The sequence below is a fragment of the Melanostigma gelatinosum genome (genome assembly GCF_949748355.1).
Source record: "Melanostigma gelatinosum genome assembly, chromosome: 16".
Lineage (NCBI taxonomy): Eukaryota > Metazoa > Chordata > Actinopteri > Perciformes > Zoarcidae > Melanostigma > Melanostigma gelatinosum.
Genome location: NC_136649.1, coordinates 9,139,577 through 9,156,016, shown reverse-complemented (window position 1 = coordinate 9,156,016; position 16,440 = coordinate 9,139,577). Strand labels below are relative to the sequence as shown.

The following is a 16,440-nucleotide window of genomic DNA, read 5'->3' as shown; positions in this document are numbered from 1 at the left end:
ATCTAACTGATAATTTGGAATAAGGAAAAACTTTCCCCTTCTCGTAAAAAGAAATTGTATGTTTTCCTTTCCCTTAAGTTGCTTGTATCAAGCCTCTCTATGAAGAGGGAACATCCTAATGATATTAATGTAGCCCAGACAAGCATGTGATGCTCAGCATGAAAGAATTTGCTGGCTTTTGGCCTTCTCTGTGCATTACTGACAGGTAAGTGTGTGTGTCAGATACACACTTTAAACTGAATACAGTGAGTTATATGTAAACATTAAAGTAGCACAACAGTGGGAACCTTTATATATCATCCTTTTATTGAGAATACCACACACCCATGACAACATGATAGGATGGAAGAGTCCATCATTTCAAATCAAACATGAAACTTTCAAGCAAAGAAAAAGAAGAAGGCCCATATTCACTTTAGAAGAACGGTTTCTCTCCTTTGCCACAAAATGAAGGACCTTCATTCAAGATCGATTTGCATCATAGCTTTTGGTATGCAGTTTAAAAGTGTTATAGAACTAGAAAATTATGAACTGTGATATTTTATATTATTTTAGTATGTTTTTTAAATTATATTTTCCTTTTTTTTTCTTCCTTTTTGCTGATTCTTCAGAGGAGTCAGTGTAGTGTGTCTCTCATTTTTCTGTGCCCTGAAACAACACAATGACATTTCATTACTACCACAAAACTTAAATTATGTACGAATAGCTTGACCGATTATGTTTTATCGTACCAATTCGATACAGCACGCAGTCTTCAGGATGTGGCAGCAGCAACAGTAGTGGCTACGCTGCCCACTTTTTGAGTGGCATCTTTCTTTGCCTGGTGGGCTTGTAGCACCGCGACGGCTTCTTCCACCTTGTAACATAACATCAAACATGAACAATGACACATGTATGTGGCTAATAGCGTGACGTTATTGCAAAGACAGAGCTAACCAAGTACCTTTGAGCGCAGAGACTCATGGGACTCCAGCATGTGCAGCAGTTCAGAGTTGTCAATCTCCAGCAGCATGCCCGTGATCTTTCCTGCCAGGTTGGCATGCATGGACTGAATCAGCGGGAAAAGACGCTCACCTATTTGGGAAAATTGAGAATGAATCGACCTAATAAAAATGGATAAGCATTACGGTTCCTTTATAACGTCATGGGATTCTTACCAAGCATCTGTTTCTGCTCCTGAGGGGGCGCAGCAGCCAGCATGGAGGCCGTGAGAGGCTCCTGGCCCTGAACGTGCACGGCTGGCTGAGCCTAGAAAGGACAAATACATATCAAAGGAAAAAAATGATTAATTGAGCTGGGTGCTGGATATGATAGGAACAGTACATGATGTGATTGGTCTCTCGCTCATACCTGCTGTAAGGCAATAGGTTGCACCCCCTGGGGGTTGGGGTTACGGACACCAGTGGCATATTTGTAAGGAGGCATGGCCCGGGGGCCGGGGGCTCCCATGGAGGGACGGGGAGCCATGGCCTGGGCGGAGGCTAGGAGCAGAGAGGAAGATTCAGTGGTGAGACAACCTCTTCTGAATATGTAGTGTTAATAACGTCAGAGTCAATCAATTGTTATTGGTGAACACACCTCGGGGGCCCTGTGTGCCGCCGCCAGGACTCATGTGTCTCAGGTTGGCACGGGGTCCTGGCTGACGCAGCGAGTTGGGTATCCCTTGGTAACCGCCTGGGAGTGACAGAAGTAGAACCAAAAACAATGAGGCGCAATACAAAACTCAACAGCATTGAAATGTTTTAAATAGCAGTACAATTATGTTGAGTAACTCAAAAAACAATATGATAGATGCCCTCCATCTAACGCCATGTGCTCACCTTGACCTCTGCCGCCTTGCTGCTGCCAGCGGGGGTTGGGTCGCATTTGGGCCAGCTGATTGGGTGCATAGTATGTAGTCCTATTCTGGGCCTGGTGGGTACAAGTAAGTGAAATTTCTGATTTCATGGCATATCATAAGCTACTGTTACAGTCTATTTTGTTTTAATCTGCTGCATTTATATTTAAATAAAAATGAAACAAAAGTATCAAAACTTTGCCTAGTGACCCCTGGCAAATACACCACAAACACTTGGAATTATTTCAACAAACTTTAAATAGTATGCCAAGTAAGTATGTTAACTTATTTTTAACCTGTATTAACAGGCGCATGTAAGTCCATCATTCCCTTTCCTTGTAGCTCTGTTTTTGGTTTTCCTGTAGGAAATATCTGGCTTTTCAGTCGCTAAAGCTCTACTATGTTCAGCAGCTATTCACTAATGTTTCCAGTCTACAGTTTGATGCTGGTATGGTATGGTACATACGTTTTTTTGCTAAAAACATCTGCCTGCCTAATTACAGCGCCGAGACTGAACCAAAAAAGGGAAGTTGCAAGCATTAAAAACGAAATGACTGAAAAGCTCCGTAGAGAAAAGGGGAACTGTAGAGTCAGCTGATAGTTATCTGATGGCTTGTCAATAGGAGCAGTTACTTTAACACACACAGACTTCGATTCTCACACCTGAGGCACAGCTGGCATGAAGTAGCCACTGGTGGGCTGGAACTGGTTGACGACGGCGTTAGCCGGCATGGCCCTCATGCCGGCAATACGCTGCATGTACTGGTTGGTGAGGTGGGCTTTGCGCTCCTCTTTGCGCTGAGCGAGAGCCACGTAGAGGGGTTTGGAGCCAACGATGCGTCCGTTCATCTCAGTCACGGCCTTGGTGGCCTCTTCGGGGGAGGAGAAGCAGACAAAGCCGAAGCCCTTGGAGCGACCCTCCTCCAGCATCACCTAATAGAGAGACAGATTGTGTCTGGTTAATGTCAAACTCACAAGATCGTTGTTTTACACAACACTGTTGTTCGATTGATATTGCAGAGATGCATTATCACTTCTCTAGTGGCGATGCATTGCAACATCTGTTTGTCACCTTAGCACTTGTTATAGACCCGAACGGAGTGAACTCCTTGCGCAGTTTCTCATCATCTATGGTGTCATCCAGGTTCTTAATGTAAAGATTAACACCCTGAAACCAAAGACGGACAATCATGATTCATTCATAGCAGCTTCTTTGGCAGTGACCGGCTACATTTGAAGATTGATTTGATTCATTGAGCGCTTCATTTCTACAGACCTGATAACGACTGATCCTCTCTTGTTTCAGCAGCTCAAACCTTCTCTTCAGCTCCGCCTGCCGCTCCATCTTCTTCTGAGCCCGGCCCACAAACACAGTCTTGCCGTTGAGGTCGGTGCCATTCATGTCCTCCACAGCCTTTGGACGAGATCATAATTACCTGAGGTAAATACCAATAAAGACTTGGTGCATTTCCATGGGGCCAAAGTACCTTGTTAGCGTCTTCATGATTCTCGTAACTAACGAATCCAAAGCCTCTGGATTTGCCGGCCGGGTCAATCATCACCCTCACGCTGAGTGTTTTACCTGCAGAGGTTAAAGGTCAGATGCGTGGATGGAAGAAAGCAGAACTAGACCACATACATGTTTGGAGTAATACCCATTCATCTATTCCCACTTTACCATATTTGTCAAAAAGCTCCTTCAGCTGGTCATCGTTCATCTCATCTCCAAAGTTCTTAATGTAGACATTGGTGAACTCCTTGGCTTTGGCACCGAGTTCAGCCTCCCGTTCCTTGCGAGATTTGAAACGTCCCACAAACCTGAGGATGGAGGAAGAGCAGCAAAGCTCACTCTTGTAAAACATTCCTGACAGAAATGAGAAACACACTAGGATCCTTTTTCCGATCTAAAAACACTTGATCCGGGAGATGACGACCTGACCACGCAAGCACGATAAGTAAAAGAGAGCACAGGGACAACATCCACAAAACAAATTCACAGCTATTTCATCATGTCACTCTTCATTCCTGGTTCAAACAATCAAAAAGACATCCAACTGCGGTTAATATCACCAGAGGCAGGCAGATCAGTCGGCATGCTAGGCATCACAGTGAGAACCATCTTAATTCTTGGTCCAAAACTTGATGAGGAGGTGGATGGAGAGGGATGGAGGAACAGAGTCTCACAGTACAAAGTAAAGCTGAGGAGGACCAAATGATCTTATATACCTTGCTATGACGACCTCTCCCCTTCCGCCATCCAGTATTGCATTCCTGCATTCGATCCATCACTAAAAACACACAAGCGTGGTCATACACACACACACACACACACATACATACAAACAAACACTCCAAGACGGGTGACCAGCGAGTGGACAAATGAGGTGTAAGAGCTGTTAGTGTGTTATCTATCAGATCAGAGGGTATCTTCATGGTGGCGGTAGTGAGAGATGAGTTTATTAGTCAGATTATTCACACACAAACTCACCAACTGAAAAAGGACACCAAAAGTCACTTCACTCAATACGTGTAGAACAAACGAGTCAGGTTTATACACAAAAAACATATATAAGCTATTACTGCGCTATTTTCACCATAAGCTCAATAAGTACTGCACCCTTTCAACGTCGTCATAACTTTGAAGTACTATTACAATCAATTTAAAGTTGAAACTAAATTCTTCAATATACTATCGACAATGAACGCCCCTTTGACCCCAGATCCTAGATGGCCGGACACTCACACCTTGCGGTCATTCAGAAGCATGCCATTCATCTTCTCAATGGCACGATCAGCAGCATCCTGGGTCTCAAAGTGGACAAAAGCGTAGCCCTTGGAGCCATTTTCGTCGCACACCACCTGGAGTAGAGGAAGACATTTGGGTCAACGTTCATCCAGAAGAGAGGCATCATGACGGTCGCAGGCAGTTGTTTAATTGAATCAATCGTTCAAGATTTTGGGAAACATGCTTGTTCGGTGAGATGAGAAGATCAATACCACTCTCAAATCTCTCCACTATATTTGAAGCTGCAGCCAGTTAGCCTAGCTTAGCATAAAGACCATAAACAGTGAGAAACAGCAAGCTTGGCTCTGTACAAATAAACATGTTTAATCGTGTTTGTTTAATCCATATCAAAAACTAAGTTTTAAAAGGGTTACTTGCCAGTTTTACACTTCAGTTTTGAAGTTCATTGGTGAGCTTCAGAGTATGGGTCGGAGTATTTTGTCACCTTAGTGTAGAGCCAGCCTAGCTGTTTCCCCAGTGTCCCGTCCAAGCTAAGCTAACCAGCGGCTAGCTGTAGCTTCATATTCAAACTGTCAGAGTGGTATCGTTCTTCTAAGCTAACTTTCTGCAAGAAATCGAATACATGCGTTTCCCAAAATGTAGAAGCATTGCTGGAGAGATGGTGTATGAGTTTACATGAGAATAAGAATATTTTTCAAACTTGTAGTCTAATTTAAGCACAAATTGTGAGAAATCTGTGAGGAACCGTTTCCCACAAAAGTGGGAATATATAGTCACATTTATGGCAGTTATACCTTGCAGGAGAGGATGTTGCCAAAGGCAGAGAAGGTGTCGTACAGGGCTTTGTTGTCAATGGACTTGTCAAGGTTCTTGATGAACACGTTGCCCACTCCAGACTTCCTGAGGGAGGGGTCTCTTTGGGACCACATGATTCTGATTGGCTTCCCTTTCACCACGTCAAAGTTCATGGTGTCCAGGGCTCTCTCAGCTGGAGGGGGGGGGGGGGGGGGGGGCAGAGAGAGGGAAAGGTCATGGAAGGTCATTTGTACGGAGCCATGAGTCTGAAAATACATTGTGGTGCTTTAATGCAGAAGTCCCGTTTTACACCACAAACACAGCATTGCCTAAATAACATCCCCAGATAAATAACATGAATCCATTCGGTGATTATGTATATTAGTCTTAGTCCTATTGTCCTCCTGTGCACTGTGAGCTAAAATGGAGAATCCCTGGTGCCAGCCCATTAACAAGGCCCATGTAATATGGTTAAGATACTACAGTAGGCCATGTGGCAGATGAGCAGCTGGGACAAGCGTGAGGGACAGCTGCAGTGGGCAAGCTGAGAGCACATGTCCCCCTTCTCTAACTCGCCACATGCTGCTGGGCCACGTCCCACCTAGGCCAGTGGCAGTACAGAGGGCCCTCAGATAACAAAATGGGCTTAAAATGTGGTATTAAGCTGCAATATGTTTCATTTGATCAAATCATTATGTCTTATTAGAACCAAATTTAACCACCAAGGTTCAATGTACACTATTTCTCTCTCTCAGCTATGCTCTAGGCTCTCATGCCAAAACATCCTTTTGTTCAGTCACTCCACAGTAACAGACACACACACAGGCCAGGCTTTCCAGTTAAAAGTGTCTGGTAAACAAAACGGAGCTGCCTTGCGTCTGCTGGCATCAGCAGTTTGGCTTGCAATTGTACTTTACAGCTCGTGTGCTCAGAGAAGGTGTGTGACCGCTGTCAAACATGTGGTCTTCTGGAAGGCTCAGAGTGCACATCGTAGTTTCAAAAAGGCCAAAGTGATCTATGTAATTGCATTATCAATATCTTAAGTGAAGCAATTCGGTAAAATGTTGATGCCGTTGAATTACTCGTCGTTATTAACCATTTATGTCATGTTAAGAGCTTAAAAGCATTATGGCCAGGCAGATTTTGGGCCGCTCAGAAAGATGTTCTATATTTAGAGAGGGGTCCTGGGAGGTATGTGCTGGCATGGAGTGTGAGTAGAGCAAGCTCTACCATTGATGGGGAAGAGACACAACAAGAATGTTCAGATGAGCAACACCAGGTCTTGTGATTACACATACGGCCGAGACGTGAAGAAATCCAACGGCGGTTTGCAAACAACCCGGATTGCCGTTTAACTCTGCATTATATCAGATGCACTGACCAGTTAAAATTACTGGTAGCAAGCAATCGCCCCACAGGCACATAAGGCTCCATTTAACCCCCCCACCCCCCCATGTCTATACTTCCAATGACATATCTTCTCACTTGTGGGCCCCCTCGCATTTATTCAAGTGAGTGACACCTACCCCCTTGGTTTGAGCCAGTTGTAACCTGCTTGTACTCCAGCTTTCGGTGACCAACTCCCACAGAGACAAATTGTCACAGGTGCTTGACGTTGACGTAAGAGGCGAAGAAGTCCACGCAATGTAAACAGTATCACGGGGCCTCCAAAGCCAACCACAACACCTGCTACTGTTGCTCAATGCTTTGATGGCATTCCAGTGGATTAACTACTGACACACATCTTAGATGCACGTTATTACAGGTAAACCAACCGTGTGACTCAGATAATTCCTAACACGTTAAAAAGAGTGAAGCTGGGATTAAACCCAGACATAGGATCAAGTCTTTGATATTAATGCAGACAATACACGAGACATACCGTAATAAAGCGGTCAGTGCAGGGGGGGGGTGTTGTTCATCTGTGCTTGTCCCTTCTATTGCGGTCAATGAGTGCATTGGGAATTAGTTTTATTCTGTGGCCCTTTAAATAGGAGAAATGCCATTTTGGGAATAAGTGAGGTCTGCAAAGACTTTATTTCCAAATGATGGGCATGAGCTGATTGTTCAATACGCATGCGTGTGAGGGCTTTAACTCTGGCAGTGACAGGAGTGAGGAACAACTGGGGCATGCTTATATGGGTCAAAATGAGTCCTCCAAACAGTCTGGGGAACCGTTCGTCTTTGACTGTATAAATATCTTTTAGTTCAGTTAAAGTCCTGTGCTTTTTATTCATCGCCAGTGTGTCCCGGATCTTGCATTTGGTTCCGCAGACCGTTTCACGCCTGACATTGAAAGCATACGGTGACGTTGTCGATATGTGAAGGATGCACACTTTCTGCGCCTTACATCCCCAGCATGCTGCCAATATGCTCAAACTGCACGCTGCTCACTTGCCATGTTTCTGTTCTTACCGTCAGCGGGTTGAGAGAAGTTCACATAAGCGTATCCGAGGGATCGCCGGGTGATCATGTCACGGCAGACCCGAATGGAGAGCACCGGTCCGGCTGGGCTGAATTTCTCATACAGCATAGCCTCCGTGATATCGGGGTGCAGGTCGCCAACGTAGAGGGAAGCCATCGGATAACTCCCGGTTTCTGTGTTCATATCTCTGGGTTCACAATAGAAATGAGCTCCAGGCTTCGCTCAAAAAACGCCAGGGAAAACAAGCCGGGATGAGTTGTATTCAGAGTCCGAAACTGCGCTTCAGTTCTCCCAACTAATGAGACAACTGGCTCTGTGGTCCAGCTTGAGAAAAAAGGTCAAACCTGAAAAATCACGATATAAATGAGCTTTTCTGAAGTAAGTCTTCCTTTGGTAGACGCCAACTTCGGGTAAAACCCGAGACCTCCAGTTTATAGTATTTTTTGATTATTAATATTTTGCTTTTTTTTTTTTTTAGTAAAAGTTTATTTTTCTTTAAGTAAATGTTCTTTTTATTACGATTTTGTTGCTTTTATATTTTTTATATTATTTTAAGTTTTTTTCAAGAACGGTGAGTTAGACACCCACGGTTGTTTTGTTGCCAGGGAAAGAGACTGCGTTGGGAAACTCGTGGGCACTTTATAGAGTGTGGCAGTGCGGAGGAAATAGTGACCAGGGTCACACATGGGATAGCAAAAAAAAAAAAAAAAAGCACGACTGAGCATGCGCTGTAAAAGGGAGAGCGCGCACTGTAGCGTCCTAACTGCAGAGCCCAGCGGCCCACAGCGACATCTGGGTGGAAATACAAAAGGCTCTCACACACACGCCCTGCTGTCGGTTTTTGTTTTTAGATATTAAAAAGACAAAAATTGGAAAAACATGCTGTCCTTTTATTTCTTAATACATGCATTTATTTAAGTCACATTATAGAATGTTCTTATTAAGCTGCAGTTATTCTGCTTTGTCCATCCCCCTGAGGATAGGAGATGGAGACATACAAATTAGTCAAAGCCACAAGCACATACTGACATTACACAATTAGTTACCTCAACAAATCCAGGAAAGTTGAGTGCAGCCCTCTCTGTCTGGGCTCCTGTTTTCTTTGAATCCCATTCAGCCAAAGTCTTCTGATCACACCTTTACCCTCTTGTTGTCCCAGGGCTTCTTCCTCATAACTCAGCGTCTCTGATCCATCTGGGCCTTTGGAGAACTGGATTTTGGAGCGAACTATTGGTTGGGCATCATTTGTTTCTTCTTGGGGCATCACTGCCAGCTTCCCTCTCATTTTGTTACAATCCTTCTGGTTTAGGACATTTGCATTCATGCGAGTCGTCAGCGGGATGTCCACATCTTGTTGAATGTCAGACATGCCAGATCTTCCGAAACGCCTTTTTCTTTGGGATTCCTCTGCAAAAGCTGCCTTTTCAATTTGTTGAGGGATTGCCCATCCATCAATCAGTGTAAGAGAATTCAAAGCCCACATATGACCATCACTTCCTAGCTCATTTGAACTTTGACCTATGACTAAGTTTGTGGGCGTATGCAGAAGAGGCTCCAGATCTGCGGTTGAAGGTTGAAGCTCATTTGACATGGTGTCACTTGTCTGCAACTTAAATGTCAAGTTGTCTTCAGACTCAGAACGGATCTTCTCGCCGTGTTCAGTATCTTGCACCTGCCCAGGTAGCCACAGGGTCAGTCTGGCAACTGGGTGCGAACTCACAACCACCACACCCTGAGGGGGTTGCAATTCAGAGTGATCAGAAATAATTGTGTCCTCAGTCATTGCACGATCAGACGCCATGCGGTCTGCAACAGGAGCACGGGAGGTTTCCTGCAGTTCAGAGGGAAGCGGCGCAATAGGTTTGTCCATAATGATGAAGGGGCCAGTGCTGACGATAGCCTTGGCACCTGAAACGACATGCTAGGTCAGTCACTGTTGAGTAAAGAGACCAGAAACAGACCAAGTCCGTTTAGTGTTGCACCTTTTGACCAAAAACAAAGCACTGACCTTCAGGAAGGTTCTTGACCGACAGCCCTTTACACTTTGACGTACAGCACTCGCACACTTCTGCATGTCCACTAAGGTCCTCCCATCTGAAAGAGGGGAAGAAAAAAATGAATCTCATTCAGTCATGAAAAAGTCACAAAATACATGTGATGCCTGTAGAAATACCTTGACTGGATCATGTTGTAGTTGCAGGATTTAGAACCAAAGTTGATACCCTGGTCTGAGATAATGACGCTACAATGGATGTACAGCTTCAGGAGAGAGGATCACAAGGTCATACTGTTAACACAGAAGAAACGTGTCGGAGAAAAAAAAAAGAAAAAAAAAAAAAAAAAAAAAAAAAAATGATGAGATTGCTCAAAAGTCACCTCAGAAAAGAGATAAGATGTGTCAAGTACAAAATTAACCACATCCGCTCTGTCGGAGGCCACAAATAGTGCAACGGCATGACGGGAACCCAATCCGGCTGTGCACCTGGAGAGCAAAGGCATCGCAGGTGATTAGCTCACGGACCAACGTCACAAATAATTCAGCTGACTGGCTGCTTACCCTTTATTCATTATGACTGCGTGCCTACGCCTAGTCTGAGGCTCAGGAGACGCAGACACAAAACAGGACTGGATGAAAAGCTGCTGCTCTGGCCTGGTTTTGGCAAAAACCTGGAGGTTGACAACCTGTCCTCTTTTGTAGATATTAGAGTCTGCAGTGCTGGTCCAGGATGCTGCAGGAACAACAAAACATTCGCAGTCGAACATTCGTAGCTACAAATGAGACGAATTAAAACTTTAAAACGCATGCTCATAAAATCATATTACTCACGGTTCATGGCTTGGATGTTAAAGGTCTCGCCATTCTCAGGAAATGTCGTTGAGTCAAAGAAGTTTGGATATGGCCTGATAAGACATGCATTCTCCTTCAGTATAGTTATCTGTGGGCACTTACAAATGATATGGTAACTCAGTGGCTGTACCTTTTTGGGACGCAAGAGATGTGCACCGTGGGACGAGTTTCCAACCAGGTGGTGGGTGGTATTTTGAGATTCAAGTAGAGAGAGTTGGTAAACATCACCAAACCATTCTGCATCTGTAAGAGCGCATCAAGACTGCTTTACAAAGCTGTGAAAGTAAAAGTAACTATAGTAAAGAAAGTAGTCAACGCACCACTGGTGTAGTGCCACACTCATCGAAACCGTAAGTGAAGACAAATTGGTTTGGTAGCTCTCTGTTGCTGAAGCAGCCATCACCGAACTGCATCTCCTCTCCAGTCAGTGAGAGACCGTTGGAGCGCTTGTCAACCAGCAGAGTTAGCTTTGATTCATCACAAAACACTTCAACTCTGGGAACAATGGGGATGGGAGGTAATTCGGCAAGCACGTGCAAGTCAGGGATCAAAGTCCCCCACGAGCTGAAGAGGGCGTCAGGTGGGGTGAAATCAAAATTTCTTTCAAAGGGAAAAGGCACAAAGTCATCAAAAAATCCAGGAACATCATGGAGAAATGTGGCATCCTGCTTTTTTATGACTGACTGAGCAGCAATATGGTGTCCCAGAAGAAGGCAAAGTAACAGCTCCATCGTCCCCATTGCAAAATTCAAAGTGTGCCAATCACGCTGATCACCGTCCTAGCCCAGGTGTGTCATTAATAAGGTGCAGCAGCAGCAGCAGCAGGGGGGGGGGGGGGGGGGGACAGGTGCTGGCAATCCAGCTAACGAGGCTGGCAGACAATTATGCTGCTTTCACAATGCTTTTTAAAATCCTATTTGTGTGATTAAATGTGAGGCTGGAAACATTTACAAGCTGTTATTAAGAAAAGCTAAAAATATGGAAAATGTGTATTTTGTTCATGTTATTGCTGACTGCAAATATTTCAGATATCCAGAGTCTTTGTTGAGCCCTGACCGACAAGATCAATTGTATTAAATAGTCCAGTCTTCCCCATCTTAGCAGCGGTATTTACTTGAAGAAGAAAAAAACTCCAATTTAGCAGTAACTTTGGTCTGACTTTCTGACATGTTATGGTAGTGTGCTGATACAATAATCCCATCGAATACAATTTGGCACATAATACATTTCTTTTTTTTATATAATTCTATGTATGTGTGGACTAGGTCACATTTACACATTCAAAGGACTCAAAGAGATGATCAAGCTTAACTCTACGGACACGGAGCACAGTGGTGGAAGAAGTACTGAATTTGTTTACAATAAAAGTAGCAATACCACAGTGTAAAGATACTCTGTTACAAGTCCTGCATTCAAAAATGTAAGTAAAAGTACAAAAGTATTAACATCAAAATACATTTAAAATGCCTAAATTAAAAGTAGGCTAATAATAGAATGGCTCAGTTCAGAATACATTACTATTGTAAATAGAGTCGCATGAATGTGTACAGGTTAATGTTGCCCCTGGTAAAGTTGGAGCTGGTTTAAATAACTGTTTGTTCTGCTGGGTAGCTTAATAGTAACAATAGTGATCCTTATAATAGAGGCCTTATCTTATGATTTAAAAAATGTCCTTTCATGGACAGAATGGACATGTAGTTGCGTGTGTTTTTTAATCAGATAAATAACTTTTCCCCTCTCCTTCGAGAGTGAACGTGCTTTCGGGGCGGAGCTTCCGCACAGGTAGGCGGAAGTTAGCGCCAGTGTGTGTGCAGGTGAGCGGCAGTGGAAGAAAACAACGACGCACCAAAAACGTATTGTCACAACAGCTGTCAGACATGACTTCTATACAACTTGTACACTAATATGGTCCAAGGTTGACATGAAATCTACAATGGGGAATTTAGGTAAGCTGACTCTCACCTGTATTTCATTGAAGTGACGTGTTGCGTGCGAAAGTTTCTTTTAGGCGTGGTCTGCGCGGTCCTTACCTGAGACCTAACGTAGTGAACAAAGGTTTGTTTCTGGCGTTTAGATGACCGAACGCAATGTGATATCTTATTTTTTCTGTTCATTTAAATCAATGAAAACATCTTCAACTAATTTTTAATGAGCCTCACATATTTTGTTGGTAGTTTTTCACCTCAATAAAAGTGAAGCTGTGTGGGCAACCATTGCGTAGGCTTGCTTAGAATTCCTAATTGTTCCTAATTGCGGGCTGTTGTTGAAGTAGCATAGGTCCCACAGTGTACCTTGCTCTAGAACCTAAATAAAGTCTCCGACATGAAGCAGGATAGTAGTGTAATTATCAGAAAGTATAATATATTGGAATGAAGGATACATTAGGTTTGATACAGTCACTAACTTACATGAAGGTTTAAATTCTATCAGTGTTTCTGTTAAGGTATGTACATTACAGTAACAATATGTGATTATGTGCACTTGAACGGCAGCAAACATTAGACGAACAATATTATGACCAAAACACAGTGACTTTTTTTCTACAGCACCCAGCATGAGGTTTGAATGAGACAGACCAGTAGCAGCCATGAGTTTCTTCCCTGACCCGTCAGGCCAGTTCAATGTGGTGGGTGTGGATGTTTAAAATACCCGACCCGAAGCTTTGTCCTGTGTGGTTCAGGAGGGGGTTATGGGTGCTGCTTCACCTTCACCTTTCCTCAGAGGAAGGGGGGGAAAAAGACCTCGTCTCTGAATTTGTCACCATAGCTGCAGCGTTTTGCAGCATCGCAGGGGGTGAGCTCTTCAGCCATCTCTGCAGGGGTTGGGGATGATTGGAAGTGTTTAAAGTGTTGTCATGGTGTACTAACTGCTGGCCCGCTATTTTTTTATTTTTTTTTTGCTCTGCTGAAACCAAGCTCTCACACAAGCTCTCAATGTACTGCAGTTACAGCTCATTCTATATTTCAGATCCCAGTCAATCAACTGATTTTGTTCTGTACACTGTGTTCCTGTCAACAACACAGCTGGTATTTACAGACTCCAATATTTGATTGCAGTCAAATGCTTCAGTGTGATCATATGGACTGTCGTACACTTGTTGTAATGAATAAGTTGTATATCTTGTTGGCAGAAGTCCCAATGCTCACAACTAAATTCAGATTATGAAGTTGAAATAACTTTTTTCTGCTTCCTCTAGGGGTATGCTGTGCCAACCTCAAGGACAACAAAGCCCTGATGAAGATGGGGCTGGGGCTGGTGCTGGTGGGCCATGTTAACTTCCTTCTTGGAGCGCTGGTGCACGGCGCTGTGCTCAGGCACATCAACGTGCACTCTCTGGCCCGGACCATGGTGTACGCCATCTCTAATGTCATTGCTATTGTAGCAGGCCTGGTGGTAAGTGGTGCGAAAGACTCACTGTGTGCAAGAAGAACTTGATATCTAATAGCGGGTATTGGTTTAAAATATATTTTTAGTAATATTGTATCATCTGTATCTGTGATGAATTATCTGTCTCTTTTTTTTTTTTGCCCCTTAGGGAATAATTGGTGGAATAACTGCTATTGTCCTGTCCAAAAACAAGAGGAACAGGATCCTGGTAAATACTGCTCCCCCTCCATTCAGCACTCACATCTGTCATTTGCTGGCTCTTGTTAGAACCTGCCCTCTGTTTTTGAGTGAGTGCATGTGTGTAAACATACAGAAGATGATACCGATATGAATACATGCAGATATGAAATTCATTCAAATATTGGATGTCCGTCCTTAGACTGGCTGGGATTTCTACTCCATGTTCCTAGAGCTTCCCTTTTACATCTACTTGACATTGAAAAGCATGTTTTTGTCGTTGTGAGGAAAAGTGTCTTTTACACACTAGATCCAGTGTGTAACTAGTGTAACTAATATACTCGTGTTGTGTCGTCTTTGCAGCAGTGGGTCCTTCTGGTCTTCAGCTTCCTGGCAGGTCTCTTGTCGGTCGCCTCCACCCTGGGCTTGTCAGTATCCATGGTGAAAGCCATCATTAACAAAGGATGGGGCCTGCTTACACACTGCACGTTTTCTGGCGAGGATCACAGCTCTTCCAGCATCACGTACGAATGCCCCTTCGACCCCACCCGGATCTATGTAAGTTGAATATAAATATTTATTTATATTGACTTGAATTGCTGCAAAAAGAAAGAGAAGTGTTTATTGATCAGAGGCCTGTGCCGTCGTCCTTTTTTTTGTGTTTTGTCAACCAGGGCACCACAATCATTCTGTGGGTGCCTCTCATCTTGATGTCGCTGGTGGAAATGGTGTTTTCCTTCCGCTGCTTTGCTGCCTGTACTTCATTCCTCTACCTCTGTCCGTGCAGGAGGCGGCCGACCCGGCGCAGGAGAGTAAGTTGCTGTCGGATCACTGACTCTGTTGACAGTGCTAGAAAGACCCGAGACCTGCATTATTTGTCACAGGCAGATGTTACGTCATCTCAATGGGGCAGGGATGTGAAACATTCAGTTGAATCCGTGAATTTTAAAAACCTTCAAAACGGAACTGAAAAATCCATACAGTGCAAGGGACAAATACTCTATTGTAAACTTGATTTACTAAAGGAGAAGTGCATATATTTACAAAAGATATCAGCACTTTCCTGCCTGACTGTGACCTTTTTATCCAGAATCGCATACTGTACTGTTTGGGGTTAATAGCCTATTATACTATTAAGTAACGCTTACATTAATTGATTGCATCATACCAACTATTTTTACAAGGCTTAGTTAAAAAAAACATTTAATCAAGTCAGTTCTAACAGTAAACTGACATGTCTTCATTATACCCACAAATGGCACTGTGACTGTGATTTAATTGAATACAAATAGAAGCCAGTGGTCCAGATCTGCTGACAAGGCAAACCTAATCAGAGTAGCATGGGAACTGTGTCCCTCAGCGCATGATCACATGGTTTGATCTGTGGTTGAGGGTTGGCTTGAAGTCAACTGGAAAAAAGCAAACTGAGCATCAGTACTCAGTGGATGTCATCATTGTATTCATCAACCCCTGAACCACTCACGCATATAGAAAATAAAATGTACTCATGCACTAATGGTTATGTTCTAAGACCATTGTAATATTATATAAATTAACTTTACTTTTCAGTCTGAGAAACACTTCACAATGTTGTCTGGACTGATGTTTGACCAGCCCTATAAACTGGCTGCTTTGTGTCAGATATTTAACCTTAAACACGTTTAATCAATCTGTGTGAAATGTGAAAATTGCAAACTGTCTGTATTCATTCTTGTCGAATGTGATTTTCGTGTTACCTCTTCTGACACTATTGATTTATGCGAGGTAGCTTCTCTTAAATGGAATGCATGTTAGTTTCAGGCACGGGGCCAGGGAGCTGTTGAAACGCCGCCATCGCCTCCAGAACGGGATCCAGAGAGCGATGCTGGAACTGAGCCTGCAGAGCAGGATGAACTGCTGGACGACACTGCAGTGGCGCAGAGTGCCTGGCTCTGAAGCAGCTAAACCTAATGAGATAGGTTGCAAAGCGCTTGTCCTGACTGGATGACATGAAACATCTGAAGGTTTTGTATTGTCTGAAGAAGACATTTGTTGGACTTTAAGTCTGATAAAATGCTGCTGTTGGTTTTAAAATATAAGGTATTGTTTGTATGTATTTGGTACATTTTTTTTGGTACGTTTGTATGTATTTGTCTTGAAAATAAATACAGAGCACCGTCACCTGTATCTTGAATTTGAAAGACATTAAATGTAGCAGTCAATCATTTTATCAGCCTTAACACTTT

At 43.5% G+C, this 16,440-nt stretch overlaps 2 protein-coding genes across 2 annotated transcripts; one reads left to right on the top strand and one right to left on the bottom strand.

The window, feature by feature from the left end:
• Nucleotides 1-284: 284 nt before the first annotated feature.
• On the bottom strand, nt 285-8,418 carry pabpc4 (poly(A) binding protein, cytoplasmic 4 (inducible form)). Its single transcript, XM_079286730.1, has 15 exons — nt 7,794-8,418; nt 5,378-5,571; nt 4,581-4,696; nt 3,516-3,655; nt 3,325-3,419; nt 3,114-3,251; nt 2,910-3,005; nt 2,501-2,770; nt 1,821-1,911; nt 1,579-1,674; nt 1,351-1,481; nt 1,158-1,248; nt 944-1,074; nt 732-856; nt 285-648 (listed from the first exon to the last, which is right to left on the bottom strand). Exons 1-14 carry the CDS (start codon nt 7,984-7,986, stop codon nt 755-757), a joined length of 1,884 nt encoding a protein of 627 aa, XP_079142856.1. The 5' UTR covers nt 7,987-8,418; the 3' UTR covers nt 285-648; nt 732-754.
• Nucleotides 8,419-12,454: 4,036 nt separating this feature from the next.
• Nucleotides 12,455-16,375, top strand: tmem54a (transmembrane protein 54a). The gene is made up of 6 exons (XM_079286720.1): nt 12,455-12,597; nt 13,848-14,044; nt 14,187-14,246; nt 14,579-14,773; nt 14,890-15,027; nt 16,010-16,375. Exons 1-6 carry the CDS (start codon nt 12,573-12,575, stop codon nt 16,148-16,150), a joined length of 756 nt encoding a protein of 251 aa, XP_079142846.1. The 5' UTR covers nt 12,455-12,572; the 3' UTR covers nt 16,151-16,375.
• Nucleotides 16,376-16,440: the final 65 nt, after the last annotated feature.